Genomic DNA, 20730 nt, shown 5'->3' with positions numbered 1-20730 from the left:
GTTTGTTTTGTGACAGGTTTTCTCTATAGCCATGGCTGACCTGGAACTCACTTTGTAGACCAGGCTGGCCTAGAACTCCGAAGTTTACCAGCCTCTGCCTCCCAAGTGCTAGGATTACAGGCATGCACCATCACTGTCTGGCTAAAATTCTTTATAGTAAAAATACATCCATAATGTTAATAGCCTGGGTCATGCATTGGGTCATCCATTCCTGGGGTCACACTGATACCTCAAACGCACCTTGAGTGGTGGGCTTGAAAGACCCCCCCCCAGGTGAGGGGAGACCCTCACTCAAATCTCGGGACGCACCTTGAGTGGTGGGCTTGAAAGACCCCCCCCAGGTGAGGGGAGACCCTCACTCAAATCTCGGGATGAAACGACACCCAAGGAATTCACAGGAGACCATTCATGATGCAAACACACGATGTTTATTTGGGAGAAACCAGTGCACTAGGGTTGTCCCGTAACCACGCAGGGCTAGAGGAGATTGACCCCCAGTAACAAGGCAGGGGGTGGATGAAAAAGAATTCACAAGGCAAGGGGTGGAGGACAAATTATGCATGGAATGGGGAAGTACAGAATGAGGAAGTCAGGCAACAGTTTATGCCTTAAGGAGGGTTAGAGATTATCTGGAACAAACATCCTTGGGGTTAAACATTGTAAAGATTGTCACAAGGCAAGTCATTCAGACATTCTTTTTCGTCAGCTAGTTCCTGAAACAGGGCGTCTCAGGATCAGTTAAGCAAATGTCGGCTATTTCCGAGGTCAGGGTGTACTTGACCTCAAAGGCTTGTTTGTTAGGGGCCTAAAATCCTTTACATTTTGAGTCGGGGTCTCTCATCCCCACTCCCTCTAATAAATAATTCTAATCTTAGAACTAAAGGTCTGATTCTGGTTCTATGGATTCTGAATTGATTTGCCCTAGTTGTTGATATTGTTGGTGAAGCATCAGGATCTGAACAGCACTAACTCTCTGGCGAACAAAAGCAATTAATTTATTGATTATGCAAGGCCCTATGGTGAGCAGGAGTAGTAGAATCATCAAAGGACCCATAAGGGCCGAGAACAAAGTGGTCATCCATGGAGACTTAGTAAACCACCCTTCATACGAGTTTTGGGTGCTCTCTCTCTCTCAAGCCTGCTCTTGTTAAGTCTTTCTTTAAGTTTACTCATGGAGTCCCTGATAGCCCCTGAATGGTCAACATAGAAACAACATTCTTCTTTAAGCGCTGCACATAACCCTCCTTCTTTAAGGAATAATAGATCTAATCTTCTCTGTTCTGCATGACCACTTCCGATAGGGAGGTAAGGGAATCTTTCAGTTTAGTAACTGAATCCTGGATGGCCTGTAAATCCTGATCCATAGCAGCCTGCAGAGTGTCAAGGCCGTGTTGTAAATCCTGGGTTCCCTTGATTAGGGCAGTGGTCCCTGTCCCTATGCCTGCCGCCACGCCTAACCCCAGCATGACTGCTAGTGTAAGAGAAACCAGTTCTCTTCTGACTCATTTTAATTCAGTATCATAAGCTTCTATGACCACTTCTTCAGAATGGTAATAGGCACGGGGTACTAGCTGAATCCTAACACAGAAATCTTTGGACTGATTAAAAACAGAAGTGGATACACAGGGGGTGAGCCCAGTACTACATGCCCACCAGCTGTTATTACTGGGTAATAGGTACTGATCTGCCTCTGAGGTGTTAAGAGTCACGGAGATGTTACAAAGATGTTGGTGGGTAGGGGGCACCCTTCCTATACAAAGCCCAGAAACAGAAACTTCAGTAAGAGTGAGTTTGCTTTTTGCTCCCCAGGGGCATTGATTATGATCCATGGTGCTGGTTGGGGTACCCGGAATGGCAGTCCCCTCATAATAAGGGGGGCCCATAGCCAGGCAAAGCCAGCAGGATGTGGTAGCATCAGGATTAGTGACCTTGAGGGCTGTGAAGGCCCCTTGGATCAAATTAAAAAGTCTATCTCCTGTGGTAGGAGCAGGTGGAGCTGTCCTTGAGGGAGGCATAGCAGTAGGGACCGGGGTCTCTGTGATTGGAGGAGGGGAAGTCAATGGCCGGGCTCTCCCTGGTGCCTTAGGAGGACCTGGTTCTGCTAGAACGGCGGCGGGTCCCACAGGAACTGTTGGGGGGCTTTCTATTTTTAACCATATTTGGAACACTACCCCGGGGTCGATTCCAGATACATAGAATCAGATCCCCCACCATTATCCTTTAGGCCATTCGGTGAATAATTTCCCCTGTGAAGTAAATCGGATTACTATGGGATTGCAGGGTCCCGAATTGCAGGTAGCTTTAGAAGTGGGCACCTATCTTCCTCCCTGGGGGCACTGGGTAGGCCCCGAATGGTTTCTGGACACTGTTATTAAGTCCCATGAGGAGGTGGGATGCCAATAAGCATTTCCCGAGGTCTCACAGCTCCATTCTTTACAATAAAAGTGTTCTAGGCCTCCACATCATCTAGCCTCTTGCCTGGACCGCCCGTCTCGAGGACAGACGTAAAATTTGGTAAGCCTTAACTGCAGTAAGCGCAGCCTAGGGAGGCCGTCCTCTGGGAAGGAGTAACCTCCCAGAGCACCAGCAGGTCATCAGGTCTGACCTCAGGGATATCCCATGTTTCCAACCTGGTCATTAATAGGCAGAGATCTAAGGTAATATCAGGCCACCAGGTCCCCAGAGGGGTGACCTTAGAGGTGCTCCAGACAATGTCTCTGGTTTGGGAGAGTACTTGCCATGTGAGAGTCATAGGGTGATGAGGGTTGTTATTCTTCATCAGAGGTGAGCAGGCGAGGAGGGCGCAGCTTAAGAGGATCATCAGTACGCTCCAGCTTCCAGGTGCCATCTTGGGCTGTAGGTGTCATGGCCTTGATGTGGGAGGCGTGGATCCAGGTGGGAATGCTGTCAACCTTAACAGCTGGTCAGGAGCACCAGATAAGGTCCCTTCCACCTGGCTTCAAGGTTCCCAGCTCGGTGGTGACGGACCAGGACAGAGTCCCCCACTTGGAACTTGTGGGGCACTTCAGTGGTCCCTGGCTCGTAAGCTTCCTTGAGCTGCTCCCAGGCGTCTTTTCTGACAAGTCCAAGGGCCTTTAAGCAGGCAAAGAGGGGTTGGGGAAAAAAGCATCAGGATCAAGAACACCCCCTGCTTCGGATAAGGGGGGGTCCCCCAAAGAGTAGCTTGAATAGAGTGAGCTTGAACTTCCCAGGGGTGTTTCACACCTGAAACAAGGCAAAAGGCAGGAGGGCAGGCAGGAGTGCGGTCCAATTCTTCCCGCTGGTCTCTAAGGCTAATTTAGTGAAGGTCTCTTTTAAGGTTCTATTCATCCTCTCTACCTGTCCTGAGCTCTGGGGTCTGTAAGCACAATGTAGTTTCTAATTGATCCCCAGTTGAGTGCCCAGTCCCTGACTTACCTGGGCAATGAAGGCAGGGCAATTGTCTGATCCAATTACCTTAGGAATGCCAAATCTTGGAAATATTTCTTCTAGAATCTTTTTGGCCACAACATTGGCTGTCTCCGTTTGGTTGGAAGTGCTTCTACCCAACCTGAAAAAGTGTCTATGAAAACTAGTAAATATTTATGACCATATTTTGCTGGTTTGACTTCAGTGAAGTATACTTCCCAATAGGCTCCTGGCCTATCTCCTCGGAGTCGCTTACCAGAAGTCCCCATGTGGTGCCCAGCATTAGTCAGGGCACAGGCATTACAATTCTGGACCACCTCCTGTGCAATGTCTGATAGTCCCATCACATAGTAATCAGAGTGGCCTTCTCTAAAACTGGTGTCTCTGATGTCATAATCATCTATAGTCTCTTCATTTTTGGATACCACTGGAGTAATCATGGCCCAATGAGCCACCTGTTTTGCTGCTGAATCTGCCATCTGGTTTCTCTTGGTCACCGCATCGTGTCCTTTTTGGTGGCCAGGGCAATGTATGATGGCCAATTTCTTTGGTAGATGTATGGCTTCCAGCAAGCTTAGAATTTCTTCTTTATTTTTAATGTCTTTTCCAGTAGACGTAAGTAGCCCCCTCTGCTTATAAGTATCCCCGTGTACATGCGCGGTGGCGAAGGCGTACCTGCTGTCCATGTAGATGTTGATTATTTTTTCCCTCGGCCAGTTTCAAAGCTTGGATGAGTGCAATTAGTTTTGCTTTCTGACCTGACATCCCCTCAGGCAAACTGCTGGCCCAGATGGTCTGTCTTCCATCTACCACCACCACCCTGGATCTCTGCTTAACTTCAACCACGAACCTGCTGCCATCCGTGTACCAACTAGGGCATCCTGGCCAGAGTTGGTCAGTGAGGTCCTTCCTGGTCCCAGGCTCTTCTACTAGGATGTCCATACACTGGTGTATGGGTGCAGATTCATCAGCTTCTGGCAGTAGGGTGGCAGGGTTCAGGATAGCCAGGGGTGCAAACAACACTCTCTCAGTCAGTAGGAGGCTCTGGTAGTGGGTCATGCAGGCGTTAGTCATCCAACAATCTGGAGGTTGCCTAATGATGCTTTCTAGGGCATGGGGGGCTACTATGATTGTCTGCTGTCCCAAAGTCAATTTATCTGCGTCTTTGAGGAGCAGTGCTACTGCAGTGATAGCTTTCAAGCACGATGGCCACCCACTGGCCACTGGGTCTAATTTCTTTGATAGGTAGACTATAGGCCAGGGTCTGAGTTAGGACTCCTCCAGCGACCCCTGCTCTGTTGTCCACATAGAGAGTAAAAGGCTTAGATCCGGCAGAGCCAGAGCAGGGGCACTAAGTAAAGCCTTTTTGATCTCCTTAAAGGCTTTCAGATGCTCTGGAGTCCAGGTAAAGGATCCTGTGTCCTTGGTAAGAGGATAAAGGATAAAGGATAAAGGATAAAGGATAAAGGATAAAGGATAAAGGGGGGCCACCAGGGTAGCAAACCCTGGGATCCAGAGCCTGCAAAACCCCGCGGTCCCCAAGAATTCTCTCACCTGCTTTGGAGTGGTAGGAACAGGAATCTGTGTCACAGTCCTCTTTCGGGCTCCAGTCAGCCAACGTTTTCCTCCTTTTAGAGTGTATCCTAGTACTGTACAAAAGTATTGGCAAATCAGCGACTGTCTATAAGAACTATTTTTCATTAAAAAAATAATTCTTAATTAAAAGTCAGTAATAACGATCTTCCAAGTTATTCCACGTAAATAACGAGGCAAATTTAACATATAATCATAGCCGTTAAGATCCTTGCTCTAACTTATGGTGATATTCTGTCTGGCATTAGTCCCACCACTCATGAACTCTTTCCTTAACCTTCGTTATCCAATTCATTCCAGGCTCCTTTCAAGATTTCTCAATTTTCCCTCGCCCTTCCTATATGAAACATACTTACATTGAATATTTGGCTTACTTTTGATCTCTTTCATCTCTTAATTCCTATATTATCTAAAGTAGGTCAGAGTGTGCCTATAGTTTCATAAATACATATTCTTATAAACTTGTTACAGTGATTACTGTATTACTAAACACTTGCCTTCTCAGGGATAAACACAATAAAAATTACAAAGCTTTTGAAGATTTAAATTCGTTATGTATGACTGGGCAGTGATTTACGTCTTTAGATGCTCATCCATTGACTGTAAGGCAAGGACTAGATTAGGCTTCATTCACAAAAACACAAATATATCTAATGGAGTTAGACCAGGTGGTGAGAAATAGTTGCAGTGAAGTGATAGATAAAAATGCTCTTCATCTGGGTTTTAGGTATGTCTAAACCCTAAGACATGCTTTGATAATAGCCCTTGCGGGATCACAAGTGGACTAGATCACAAAGAAAGAAAATCAAGAACTGAGAATTAGAATGGACAGACTTATATTTGTCTGAAGGTCCATTTCCTGATTGTTTTTAGCCTTAACTCTAGCTTAGGTGAGGCTATGAAACAGAGACTAAAACCATGGACATTCGCCCCAGGTTTGGTGATATGTAATATCCCAGACTTTTAAAATTGAAGAAGGAAGGAGAGAGGGAGGGAGGGAGAGAGAAGGAGAGAGGAAGGGGCTTTGTATGCTGGTCTGTAATCCAAGCACTGGGAAACGCAGATCAATAGTTGAAGAACAATAGGTCAGCTTTATCTTGTGCCAGGATACCCAAGCCTACACAGAGAAACCCTGTCTCAAGCAAGCAAATAAATAAATAAATTTTGGGAAAAAATTAAATATAAAATAAGATTAAAACGTTGTATTATAAGGAAATGTTGAGAAATACAGTTAGAAAAGGTAAAACTTTTAGCATGATCTGCCTTTGACCTACCTAAAGCAGAAGAATATAAAATATGAAGCTATATTAAATTCAATGAAAATTTCTGATAGTTCAGAATCTCAGTTACATCCTGCCCGCACCCCCACCCTCGTCTCCCTTCAAGACAGAGTTTCTCTGTGTAACAGACCTGGCTCTCCTGGGTCTTACTTTGTAAACCAGGCTGGCCTCAAACTCAGAGATCCACCTGTCTCTGCTTTCCAACTGCCAGGATTAAAGGTGTGTGCTGCTACTGCCCAGGTCTCAGTGACATTTTCAAGCCTAACCTGAGGATATTTGAGCTAGATTTCCCAGATGGAAAGTACAAATGACAAACACAAAGCTAATTCTACAACTCAGACAATAAATAGGTGAGGTCTGAGATGGAGGAATAGTAAAAAAATAGGCTGCATATAGATGGTCCTATGGAGTAGATATTTAGCAACTAATAAGACTTTTTTCTTAACCAATAATGGCAGAGTTTAAATATATTTGATGGAACGAACTTCATCTTCAGAAATATAATATTACCATCTGGCTCTCCCCACTCACATGTAGCGGATGTATAGGTTCTAAACAACTGGAATGGAGGCTATCGCACAGCTGCTGCCTGCATGTGGGATCTGTTCTAAGAGCTGGGCTGCCTTTTCTGGCCTCTTTGGGAAAGAAAGTATCCTGAACCTAGGGGACAAGGAGACCCACAGTGTCCTCACCAACTCAGAAGAAAAGGAGAGGGGAAAAGGGTTGTGGGAGGCAGTGACCTGAAGGGGGACAGTGAGCAGGATGTACAGTGAAAAAGTTAAAAAAATAATTTAAGAAATTACCATGGCATGAAAAATGATTATCAATAAAAATATTCTTTTCAATTTTTAGTAGTCATATCTTTATGCAAGATTTATATAGTTATATTCACCACTAAATGTAAATATAAATCTAAATATAACAATTCAGGGCCACATATAAATCTGAAGATCACTGTACATAGAAAAAAGGCAAAATTGTGGAGGATAAAAGATAACTAAGGAACATACCATAGCCAGAAAGCAGACAAAAGTAAGGGTTTGAGGAAGTAAAAAATAATTATTTGTCTAAAAAAAAAAATCAAAAAAGGTCCATGTAGGGAACTAAAAATATCAGTGAAGGTTGTACAGAGTCACAAAAATGTCTCAGAAAGAATTTTCAAAAAGAATTGAGATGTATTCCAAAGCTATGCACTTTTAAGGACACACAGTAAATAGAACACTACAGTAGCATGCTCCTTTGTGAGCCTCTCCTTGATCAGTTACATCTTACTTTCTTTTGACTACGTCACTTCCATCAGCTACCCCTCTACGCTAGCATCAGTCCTCTGACAAAATAGCAACCAAATTATCTTCCCTTGTTTCCACACTCACATGGATTTCTAGTCCTCAATTTTGCCAATGTTCTTGATTTGTCTACATATGTTGTCAATATCTCTTTAATATTCCTATTTAGGCTTCATAAGTTAATAATAATCTGGTTTCCATACTACCACACTACTGAAACTCTTAGTAATAAGTCTCTATAGTCAAATTCAATTCTTTTTATTAAAATCTCTTTATGTGTATGAGTGTTTTGCCTGCACCTATATCTGTCTGAAAAGCATAATATTCGCTGGAACTGGACTTATAGATTGCAAATCATTATGTGAGTGCTGGGAATCAATCTCAGGCCCTGCGGAAGTTGCCAATGAGTGCTCTTAACTGCTGAGCCATCTCTCCAGCAAACTCAACTCCAGTTCCTAAAGAATATGATTTATCACCAGTTACAAGCAGAATAATTACTCACATCTTCTGAAAAGCTTGCTAACATCACTAGTATTTCTTTAAGTCTTTCTGTTGTGTTGTAACTATTCTGCAGATATCCCAGAGACATAACTACTTACCGATGAAGCTTCTGTAACTCTGGCTCACTCCATTTTCCATCATCAGTTACACCAGGTAGATGGTCTAACTGTTGCCTCTTAGCTGTAGCAGATTCCTTAGCTTCAATTAGAAAGTCCATGCTACCACCAGCTTTGTAATGGGATCCTTTAACAACAGATCTAGGTCTCTTTGGTGTGATATAAGAATCACTCTCACCTTTAGATTCTGAAATAAGGAGGATATCTTTTGGGATGTTTTTTCTCTCCTGATTCAGCCTTTCTTTTGTTTTTCTTGCTCTGGTTTTACTTTTAATTTCTACTCCGTTCTGTTCACTTGATGAGGACTGGCTATACTTTGATAGACCTATTTGATTTTTAGTTTTCTGCAGTTTCGAGGGCAACTTGTTCTTTTTCTTAAAATCATTGGCGAGCATTTGTTTACTTTGCACGCAAGGGATCTGAGTATGTTTGACAGTCATCATGTCACAGTCATTGCAGTCCTCCTTGGTATTGTCTTCACAATCCACTCTATGTTCAAAGGTCTCTAAGGACTTACTGGTAGGACTTGGAGTTCTATGTATCTCTGATTCACTTTCTTCTTGATGCTTTTTTTTGGAAAAATCTCTTACTCCTTTAATATAGAGATGGTGCTCCATATATCTTTGCTTTATTGACCTTGTGGTTCTAAGTGGTGTTGCTAAAACAATAGCTTTCTTCTGACCGACAGGCAGATATCTTCTTTCTTTTTGGGAGGTAGACTGTTCCAGTGAGTTCAAGGAATCAATGGGTACATTTAATACTTCAGTTCTCTCTTTATTTTATTGGAAATCAGAAACAAAATCTCATAAGTATTAGAGAAAATACTCTTACAAAATAAGACAGTTTTTCAGGACAGGTTATACAAAGCACTGGTCTACTTAGATCATGGTCACTTCAAATGTAAGCATGTCCTTATGTATACAATCTTGCCAACGACTCTGCAGGTGGCTGTCATACATGTACCTTTTCTATGTGGCCTAAAATATAGGTTCAGTCTTTCACTGACCTCAAATTAGAACTATACTCTATGAGTATTAGACCTCGTATTTCTCAAGCTGCTTGGGTCTGAAGTTTCATTGTTTACCCTCCCTTAAAATTGTCCTTTACTTATTTGCAAGACCCTCAATTGCTTGCTCAGAACTTAGTCTTCATCCCACTGAATCTCCAAATTCTCCCATTCTCCCATAAGTTCCCACAATACTTTTTAAAATGCCATTTTGGTAACCTACATTTTAGCTGTATACCAGTCTTAACCTAGTTAGACTAATTTAATTAGTCTAACTAGACTTAATTTAGTTAGACTAAGAAAATCTTATTTTTATAAACTTTTTTTCTGATGTTAGTGAAGACACTCAAGAACTAGTAGATATTAAACAAATGTTTTAAAAATTAAGTTGTGCGAGTTAAGGATGTAATTACAAAAATGTCAACTTGATCCATACAGTTCTTTCATCCTCAATGTAGCCAAAGCAGTACATCTTTGAAATCTTTCCCAATCTCAAAGAATTATCATGGGAAATAATTAATGCTACAGAACTTGATCACCTTATACATAGGTAAAGAAAGCAAATGAGATCAGCAATCTGATCTAAAAATGGAGAACCCAGAGGCAAATCTACCTGAAACTCTAACTAGATTAACTCCTATTTATTACTGAAGCTGTTTGAACCAGAATGGTCACCATAGGCTCACATGTTTGGATCTCTGGTCCCAAGTTAGTAAAACTGTTTGAGAAGGATTAGGAGGTTAACTGTATTGTAGGAAGTGTGTCACTGAGGAGCAGGCGTTGAGGTTACAAAAACCCACTCCATTACCAGTTAGCTCTCTGTCTCACACTTTCAGGTCACATGGGAACTATCCACTATTGCTCCAGCACCATCCCTACCTACTGGCATGTTAGCCACAGACTGTAAGAAAGCCCCGGGTACATGCTTCCTTCAATAAGTTGCCTTCATCATGGTGTTTCTTCACTGCAATTGAGTAGTAACTAAGACACATCTATGAAATGCAAATCGCCACACCATAAGGATAAAATACTGCGTTTATGTACACATATCATGCTATAAAGATAAACCAAAAATTGAAAGGCTAACACTTAATAATGATAGGAAAACTTCAAAATTATAATTTGTCAATAATTTATTTGATTAGTACAACTATTCTAAAGAAAAAAAAACTAAAATATATCTCCACAGTATTTTTCATGGAAATCATACATTTACAAAAATTTTCTTGTAATTCCTTACATAAATCAAATCAAGCATTCAGTTAGACATTTTTAAAAAATTGGAAGATTCTCATTTTGAAAAAATATTTCTAATGAGAATGTTTTTTGTCATTTCACTTTATTTAATAATATTAATTCAGCCTCCTTTAGGTACTTTAAATCATAGAATTTCCAATATTCCTTCCACTTTTATGAATTTTGATGATTGTTCTCATTTTTACTTTTCAGTTGTAGTAAAAAATAGCACTAGGCCCATGGATTGATCATGACATGAAATCTTGAACTTGTTAGTATTTAGACAAAAAGCACTTTAAATTTTGGTACACAAGACTTTAATTACTCTGCAATTCAATACTTATCAAACCTTAATTATGGCATTAATTTCATAAAATGAAATATCCATATGAGCACATATGAAACAAAATAAAACTTCGTGAAACAAAATTACTTATGAATCACATTAAAGCCAAACCTGGAAATAATATACTTAAAATAACAGGTTATTTCATTAAATAATCATTCTATGTATAAATAACTACTTTAAATCATAAACATATTTTTCCATTGTAAAACTAGAAACTTACAAAGCTTAATATATTAAAAAAGTATTTTAAGCAGTTATTATCCTAGTCATTATATAACCACTAACAATATTACCTTGCTTCTGACTTTGAATTTTCTTTTCATTGATCTCTTTGCAATTTTCACAGCTTTCTGAAGGAAAATTTCTCCAATTTTTCTTTCCAATGAATTCCTTCAAAACAAACAATATACTTTAACAACTACAATCCAGACATTATCTTGGGCAATTATATAGCATTAATCAAGTATAAAAAAAAAATCAAAGTACTTACTGCTTTATGAATTTCATTAATGGAGCATTCAGAAAATCCTGTTGGAACTGTAACTTTACAAATACTACATAAGGCTGGATGATCCTACAAGTCATTTATTATTTGCAGTTTTACCTTTTTTTTTTTTTTTTTTTTTTTTTTTTTTTGGTTTTTAAGAGACAGGGATTCAATGTGTAGTCCTGGCTGTCCTGGAACTCACTCTGTAGACAAGGCTGGCCTCACACTCAGAAATTCACCTGCCTCTGCCTCCCAAGTGCTGGGATTAAAGATGTGCGACACCACCGCCCAGCTTGCAGTTTTACTTTTTAAAGAGTATTTAGTTTTTAAAATACATTAGTCTATGTATCTGAGTATCTGCTATGTATCTAAGAGTGTACAACGGAGGCCAGAACAGGGTGTCAAATCCTCTGGAACTGAAGTTAGACAACTGTGAGCTAACTAATGTAGGTTTTGGAAACTGAACTAAGGTCTTCTAGAAAGACAAGCACTCTTAATCACTAAGCCATCTTTCTAGTCCATATTTGTAGTTTTTCAAGTGCCTTTATATACCTTAAGGTTTTACTCTACATAGCTTTACTATACTGTTTTTTTATTGTTGCCTGTATATTTTCATTCATTTACTTACGTTGGCAAGCATAATAAAAAATCTCTATGGGCTGGAGAGATGGCTACAGGCACAGATGGCTCAGCAAGAAAAGATCCTCAGAACTCATGTAATGGACAATGAAACTGACTTGTGTAAGTTGATTTTTGCCTGCCACATGTTTCAGGTAACACTCATTTGCTCTGCCCACTGAATGAATGAATGAATGAATGTAAATCTAAAAAAAAACAATAAACCTATGAGATTTAAAGTTAAATTTAACAGATTTTTTTTCCCAAAATGCAGTTAAAAAGCTCTCAAGAAAAAAAGACTTACACAAAAATGTTCCTACTGTCTATAGATGTGTACTGTGGCTATTTGACTACAGGCAGCTTTAACAGTTCATCTAGATATTTTAATCGCATAAAAATTATTAAAATTTTATCCTATGGACATTTATGCAAATTACATACCTTAAAATTTTAGGAGTACTGCATATCTCTCATATACAGCAAATATTCAGGAAACAAAATACTAAGCAAAAATAACAGAAGTGCATTCTTATCCCTATATTTTTGTTCCTTATCATTTATTAGACATATAATCCCTATAAGAAACATCTATTTAACTTCAACAGCACTTTCAACAATTCTAAATTACACTCATCAGAAAGAACTTGTATCCTTTGATGCAGTCCTGAAACTTTTCAGGTACCATATTACATTCCTAAACATCAGTACATTATCCATCTGACTACTCCACCTGAACAGTGTGGTGGATTAAATATGCTTGACCCATGGGAAGTGTCACTATTAGGAGGTGTGGAATTGTTGTCCTGTGGGGTTGGGATTTGAGGTCTCAATGTTCAAGTTCCGCTCAGTGCAAAAGAGAGCTCCCTTTGGCTGGTTGCAGAAGACAGTATTCTCCTGGCTGCCTTGGATCAAGACGTGAAACTCTTGCCTCCTCTATCACCAAGGCTGCCTGCACAATGTCATGCTTCCTACCATGATTATAATGGATTGAACCTCTGAAACTGTAAGCCAGCTCCAATGAAATGTTTTCATTTATAGTAGTTGCTTGGTCATGATGTCTTTTTACAGCAATAAATGCCTAAGACAGAAGTTGGTACCAGGAGTTGGGTATTGCTGTGATAGGCCTGACCATGTTTTTGTTTGAGAAATGTGGATTTTTGAAACATTGGATTCTGAAAGCAGTGCAAGGCTTTAAGTGGGGATTAATGGGTCATATTAGTAGGAACACAGAAGACAGTGGCATTATAGATTTGGTCTAATGCAGCTATTATGTTAATCTGGCCCCCAAATCGCACAAGATTCCACCCATCTGCACATAAGAAACTGAAGGAATAATAAGAAACTGAAGAATGAGTGAGGAGCTACCATGCTGGGGAACATGTAGAGACACCATGCCTGAAAGGTGTGGGTCAGAGAGCATATTCACCTTGGGGTGATCATGGTCGCGAGGGCTGCATGTCTGGGTCTAGGGCAGCAAAGACAGAATATAGATTTTACCAAGTAATAACTTGAAAATATCAGAGGAGGGTAGGTTAGTCACGTGGAGATCATGAAGTGGCCCAGCCATTGAACTGTTTTAGGAATATCAAAATATAAAGGCCTCTCTAATATAAGATATTAGTGTGCATCTCTCTCTCATTTGGAAATATAAAGCAAGAAAGAGCCACCAACACTAAGATCACTTGAGTAGTATTAATTGGGTTCTGTTACACAGTGGTGCTAAAGAGTGATTTGAACTCTCAGTGGTAGCCTGTCTCAAGAGACTCCAGAGGATAATAATTTTAGAAATATTGCCTAGAGATGGATCTTGTGATATTTTGGTGAAGAGTGTGGCTGCTTTTTACCCCTGTCTGAGGCTAAGGTAAAGAAATTTAGATTTAATTGCATTGAGAAAAGAAGTCTCAAAAAGACCTAGTTTAGACTTTGTCCTGTAGTTCACTCTTATGAGTGTTTTGATCAAGCTTAGAAAGGAAAACTCAAAATGTAAAGGATCATCACGAAGTAGAATGGAACTAAATCCTATATTCAATGATATTTAATGGAAGTAAGGGAATTGGTAACCTCAGGGCAAAAATCTCACACAGTTAAGCTTATTGTTCATTTTCTGGGTGTTGAACAAGGAATAGTTATATCATGTTAGGTGTGACTATAATTATGTTATTATCTTCATTAGAACTTAAGGAGATATGACTGTGTCAAACTGACAAAAGATGGATTATGATGGCTAAGAAACGTTCAGGCATGATCATACACACCTTGAATTACAAGAGACAGAAGCAAGCAGATCTTTGAGTTCAAGACCAGCCTGGTACACAAGAAGTTTCAGGTAAAGAAAAGCTTTTTGAGACTTCCTTGGTCAATGCAATTAAATATAAATCTCCTTACCTTAGCCTCAGACAGTCTCTTCAGACAGGGGTTAAAAAGCAACCACACTCTTCAACAAAATATCACAAGATATTTACTCCAGAACTCAGGAGACAGAGCCATGCAGTTCTAAGTTCAACGTCAGTCTACAGAGCAAGTTCCAGGACAGCAATGCTTAGGAAGGGAAGGAGTTGGAAAACAAAAAGGTGGGGACGATGAAATGAAACAAGAAGGCCATGTTCTGGCCCCAGAAAGCAGTGAGATTCAGCAGCTGGGGCTATGTGGCTCTGGCTTTAGAGTCGAGCATAAATGAGGTTACTGGGACAATTGATACTGGTTAGCTAGAGCTAAGAAACTGTGATTAAGAAGAGGGGAGCATTACTGAGCTGACATCTTATGGGAAATGTTTTCTAAGAGCAAAAAGAAGTTGAGTTCCACAGATAGACATTGTGTTGGCAGCCAGACTGGTAATAAAATAATCTCCCAAGACTGGAAAGATAAGACAAGAACAATATTAGAACCTAGAGCACAGTAACAATGGCTTTCAGAGGGTGGGCAAATAGCACAGAGAAACAGAACCAGAGTTATCAGCATTTCTAGAGACCACTATGCTGGCAAAGGTCAATATGCTGAGGTAGAGACACAAGACATATACGACAAAGAAACCTTGGCATTACATTGTATGGCACCCTTAAATGCTTGGGACAAAAATTAAAGAAACGGGGAAAAGACTTTGAAACATTTACTCAAGTCAAACAAGGTACAAAAGCAACATTCACTGACTTTTTACAAAGACTGACTTCAGCAACAGACTGGAAGATATCAGATCCACTAATAAAGAAGGCACTGATTAAACATTTAGTTCTTAAAAATGCCAATGTTGAATGCAAAATGATGATCCAACGTTTAAGGGCACGGTCAGCATCTACTGATGAATGGATTAGAAATACAGTTATTAGGTCTCATTCACCTGAGATGACCTTGGTAGGAGAAGACATTCCTGAAGATTTTCAGAAAACCCAAACTCACAAATGTCTTCACTGTGGTGAGCAAAGTCATTTCAAAAGAAATTACAAAGAAAACCAAACTAATTTCAAAAAAAATAGCCAATGCCTTCTAGTATATGCAAAAGATGTGGCAAAGGCCAACATTGGAATAATAGATAAATGGGGTAACCCCTTATCAAAAAATGTCCAGGGGGCCCTCTCATAGGCCACAATACCAAACAGCATAAACATAAAACAATTAAATTAGGTTAGAACACCTCTTATCAGTGAAAAAAACCACAGAAGGGGCCAATAAATGAATATTTTCACAAACCTCAATAGATGATCAGAGGCCAAAAGTAATTTATAAGTAATATTTAAATTAAAGGAACAGTAGACAATGGAGCTAATATAATTATAATCTTTCTAAAAGCTTGATCCCCAAATTTGGTTCTTCAAAACATAAAAATCCAATTTTAAGAGGTTGGAACTTTATCCTTAGTAAATCGATGTATCAGATGGCTTGAATGTATAGCTTAGAAGGCCAAATAGGAAAATTAAGGCCATACATGGCTGATATAGCCATAAACTTATGGGGAAAAGATCTGTTACAGCAATGAAAAACACAGATTAGCTTTACAACAACTTCAAGAACTAACCATAAATGTTCGTTATGGGTGATGATCCTGATAAAATTAAAAAATGTAATCAAAGACAATTACAGACATTATAGGCTGTCCATTAAGACAATACAAAACAGGCTGACTCTTGAACTTTAGTTGGGGGAGCCACTGCTGATAAAAAACCAACAGCCTAACACCTAGGTGGGAAACTGAGCAACCTCTTTAGACTGAGCAAAAATCTATGACAAAGGACTTGAACTGCCATCTAGTGTAAGAGCAGTTGGAATTCTCCTATATTTGGCATTAAAAAGAAATCTGGCAAGTAGAGGATGTTGACAATCTGGGAGCAATTAAGAAAATTGTTCAGCCAACAGGTTCTTTACAACCTTGGATCTCATTAGCTTCCTTGTCACCTATGGAAAGGCCATAATAATTGACTTAAAAGATGGCTCTTTCACAATTACTTTATAAGAACAAGATAAAGATTTGCTTTCACAGTGACCACAATTAGCAAAAGCCAAAAAAAAAAAAAAAACAAAAAAAACAAAAAAACAAGAAGTTCACCAATAGCAAACAAAAAGTACAAAACAAAAACAAAAACTAAAAGAAAAAACCCACGGATCTTGCCACAAGGAATGTTGAAGGATTCTACCTTATGCCAATATTTTATATAACCATTGGAAATAATTTGTAAACAATTTTCTCAAACCATAATTTACCATTACGTCAATGATATTTTGCTGGATGATTCAAATGGACATACCTTACAAAGAATAGTTACTAAAGCAAAGAAAATTTTACCTTATTGGGGATTACAAATTTGTGTTGGAAAAAACTACAAAGAGGAGATTCTATTAATTATCTAGGATATAAGAAAAGCCTACAGGAAACCTAACTAGATAAGGTATAAATCAAGAGAGACCAATTAAGAACTCTCTTTTTTTAAAAAAAGATTTATTTATTTTATGTATGTGAGTACACTGTCCTGTCTTCAGACACCAGGCAGTGGGCTTAAATTCCCATTACAGATGGTTGTGAGCCACCATGTGGTTGCTAGGAATTGAACTCAGGACCTCTGGAAGAGCAGTCAGGGTTCTTAACCTTTGAGCCATCTCTCCAGCCCCCAATTACCAACTCCAATTGATTTTCAAAAATTGCTCGGAGATATTAGCTGGCTACTGGCTAAAGTTGGTTGGATTATTCAACAGCTGAGTATTTTATTTCAAACCTTACAAGGTGATAAAAGAATTAAACAGTCCAAGATGATTTTGAGCTGAAACCAAAAAAGAATTTGCTCTGGTAGAAAAGAAACTACAAAATGTCCATTTTGATCATATTGATCCAAAAGTGATCTGTATTTTCTCCCACAAAAATTCTTATCCCACATGGGCTTCTTCTCATTCTCCCATAGGAATTCTTATGTTGAGTGAACATCATAGCTTTTTACTTATTTATTTATTTTTGTTTCTCAAGACAGAGTTTCTCTGTGTAGCCCTGGCTGTCCTGGAACTCACTCTGTAGACCAGGCTGGCCTCGAACTCAGTAATCTGCCTATCTCTGCCTCCCAAGTGCTGGGATTAAAGGTGTCTACCACTACTACTGCCCTGCGAAGATTATATCTTATAATACATATTTGTAGCATAAAATCAGAGTAAAAAATTAAAAATCTATATAGATGAAGTCTCTGAATTAATCCTAAAAGGAAAAAATTAGATTTTGTCAATTAGCAGGAATAGATACAGCTAAGATTTTGGTTTTTAAGAATGATGAGATTGGCTGGGCAGTGGTGGCACATGCCTTTAATCCCAGCACTTGGGAGGTAGAGACAGGTGGATTTCTGAGTTTGAGGCCAGCCTGGTCTACAGATTAAGTTCCAGGACAGCCAGGTATACACAGAGAAACCCTGTCTCAAAAAACCAAATAAGATAAAATAAAATTATATATATAATTTTTTGGGGGAGAAATTAAGAACAAATATACAAAAAACGTGGGACTTCAGATTATAAAAAGAACTAATAGGATTCCCCCTTATATCACAAAAGTGACACCAATTTCTATATTTATTACATTTTATACTGATGCAAATACGTTGGGAAGCCAGGATATAAGTCAGAAAATGAGTAAGGTAGTTGGCAGTACTTATGATTCAATTTAAAAAAATAGAATTATATGAAACTCTTATGATTATATTATGAGAATTTTAAGAATCTCATAATATAATAACTGACTCTCAATATACTGAAATAGTTGTTTTGCATATAGAAACTGCTGAACTTATTCAGAATAATTCCAAATTAACTTCACTGCTTATTCAACAAAAAGTGATGAGAAATAGAAATCATCCATTGTATAAAAAACATGATCAGATCCCATACTGGTCTGCCAGGCCCTCTGGCACAAGTTAATGATCAAATTGATCAGCTATTAATAGGAAATGTGCTAGATGCTTCATAATATCATTTCAGAAACACCATGTTAAAAGTGAAGGATTAAAGAAAGAGTTTTCAATTATTTGACAACAAGTCAAGGAACATAATCAAACTATGTTACCTGTACAAAGTAATCCTAAAGGTACACAGAGAAATGAAATTTGGCAAATAAATGTGTTCATTTTGCACAGTTTGGAAAATGATATACATGCGCCACACTATAGACATATTTGGGATCAAAATGGGCTACTGCTTTAACTCCCCAAAAGGCTAATTCTGTAGTTACACATTAGAAGTTATGGCCCATTATTGGAATACCTGTATAAATTAAGACAATGCTCAAGCATATGTCTCTAGAAAAATGAAGCATTTTATACTTATTATAATCTAAAGCATATTACAAGTATACCACACAATCCTACAGGACAAACAAGTGTAGAGAAATCTAATCATACTTAAAAAGACAAAACAAACAAACAGAAAGGGATAACAAAGACCCCTTCCTAGATATAAACTATATAGCGCTTTATTAAATTTAAAATTTTTGAATGCTAACAAACAAAAACACTATAGCTGCTGAGAGACACTGCATTAAAGATGTTCTAAATTCAGAATGGAAAACAGGAAGTACATTACATTGTGGGAGAGGTTTTATATATGTTTCCACAAGAGGTAAATTATGGATTACAATTGGTAATAATCAGATGTGACAGAGGGAGACCATTTGAAGATCTTGACTATAGACAGGAAGAAGAAAAATCAAAAAGACCAAAACAGGTAATGCATTTGCTGATCCCTCTATATGGGAACAGCTCTGAAACTGACATGAGTAGCTATATTAAAACTATTAAGTCTTCAGGACTTAGCATATCATTCTTTTGAATGGCATAGATGAAAATTTATTTTATACTTCAGTTATTTATAAGTTAGCTTATATGTTACTTACAACAATGTTAACTTGCAAGTTACCTTCCCAGTAACCTATAAGAAGGTAGATATCTTTCACCTGCTCAAAGAGCAAAGGATCTTTCTTAACTAATCTGTGTACCTTGTACACTCTATACATATGTTAATGCAGAACTGTATATTACTTGTGGGAACATTCACAGAAAACAACCAGAAAAGCTGCACTGAGAAGCTTCACTTTAGGAGGTATTAAAACACTGAAACATATTGTTCCAGCATCCTGCCTGATCCTACCTCTGACTGCTTCAATGCTGTTTCCTCATAAGAATTGCTTCCAAGACAATTTTAAAACAGCTAACTCAATTTGTCCTGTTTAGAGATTGATGCAGTCAGGACTTCACTTAAGCCTGAACTTGCAGAGACTGGAAAACAAATGCTAAAGCTAACTTTCTTAAGACTAACAATTTTCCTAATCCTCCTACCACCTCCCCAAAAATAGTTTGCCTCAAAGAATCAAGAAGCAATTTTAAGAAAGCAACATCTCATTACCTTAAGGCAGAATAGGTAGGTTTTAATTGTTTTATTGGGTGATGGATGCTTGTCATTATAAAGGGGTTGATTACAAGGTATTAAATGGTCTTGATGAGCAAGAAAAGAGGTATAGGAGGTTAGACTCCTCGTTTTCTTTTCTCTATCCTTATTTTTCTCATGTAGGGGAAGAGGGGTTGAAAAGAAAAATGGCCAATATAAGAATATTATAGGAATAAAAGGGAAAAGGGATTATTAAATCTAATCTTAAATCAAAAATACAAAATTATAGCAAATCATATTACATTGGTATAGATCTTTTTATATTGATACACATTAAGGTTTTATTTTTGTTACATTGTTATATATCTTTGTACACTGATGCAAAAATATTTTTTTTTGGAATGTGAGTACACTGCAGCTGTCTTCAGACACATCAGAATTGGGCACTGGATCTCATTAAAGATGGTCATGAGCCACCACATGGTTGCTGGGAATTGAGTGAACTCAGGACCTCTGAAAGTTCAGTCAGTTCCCTTAGCTGCTGAGCCATCTCTCCGGCCACCAAGATGATTCTTAATAATGTTAAGTTCTAGTCCCTTTAAAGCTGCTACTACAAATTGTTTAGGATAATTAAGAAATTCAATAGTCAGACGTGGCGTGGTGGCGCATGCCTTTAATCCCAGCACTTAGGAGGCAGAGGCAGTCAGATTTCTGAGTTCGAGGCCAGCCTGGTCTACAGAGTGAGTTACAGGACAGCCAGAGCTATACAGAGAAACCTTGCCTTGAATAAAACAAAACAAAACAAAACAAAACAAAAAAACCAAAACAAAAAAAACCCCAAAAAACACAAAAAAACAAAAAGAAAAAAAAAGGAAATAATTCAATAGTCAGACAATCAAACTCATAGTCGCATTATACACTAGTCTAGTTTATCACAAAATTATTTCCAAATTGGACAGATAGCAAACAACTATAAACAAAGTTTGCCTATTCAGATACGCTATGGATAGA

At 38.6% G+C, this 20730-nt stretch overlaps 1 protein-coding gene across 1 annotated transcript in view; it reads right to left on the bottom strand.

The window, feature by feature from the left end:
* Positions 1-405: 405 nt before the first annotated feature.
* LOC127668787 (mis18-binding protein 1-like) overlaps positions 406-20730 on the bottom strand; it is a 45980-nt gene continuing 25655 nt past the window's right edge. The window contains exons 9-12 of the mRNA XM_052162578.1: positions 11069-11165; positions 8167-8956; positions 4963-5057; positions 406-4830 (exon numbers count right to left, since the gene is read on the bottom strand). Of these exons, the coding sequence (XP_052018538.1) occupies positions 4784-4830; positions 4963-5057; positions 8167-8956; positions 11069-11165 (1029 nt within the window). The 3' untranslated portion in view covers positions 406-4783. The remainder of the gene's footprint in view (positions 4831-4962; positions 5058-8166; positions 8957-11068; positions 11166-20730) is intronic.

The sequence above is a fragment of the Apodemus sylvaticus genome, chromosome 18 (genome assembly GCF_947179515.1).
Source record: "Apodemus sylvaticus chromosome 18, mApoSyl1.1, whole genome shotgun sequence".
Classification (NCBI taxonomy): domain Eukaryota; kingdom Metazoa; phylum Chordata; class Mammalia; order Rodentia; family Muridae; genus Apodemus; species Apodemus sylvaticus.
The sequence above is the reverse complement of the archived record's forward strand: the minus strand, read 5'-3'. Positions and strand labels throughout refer to the sequence as shown.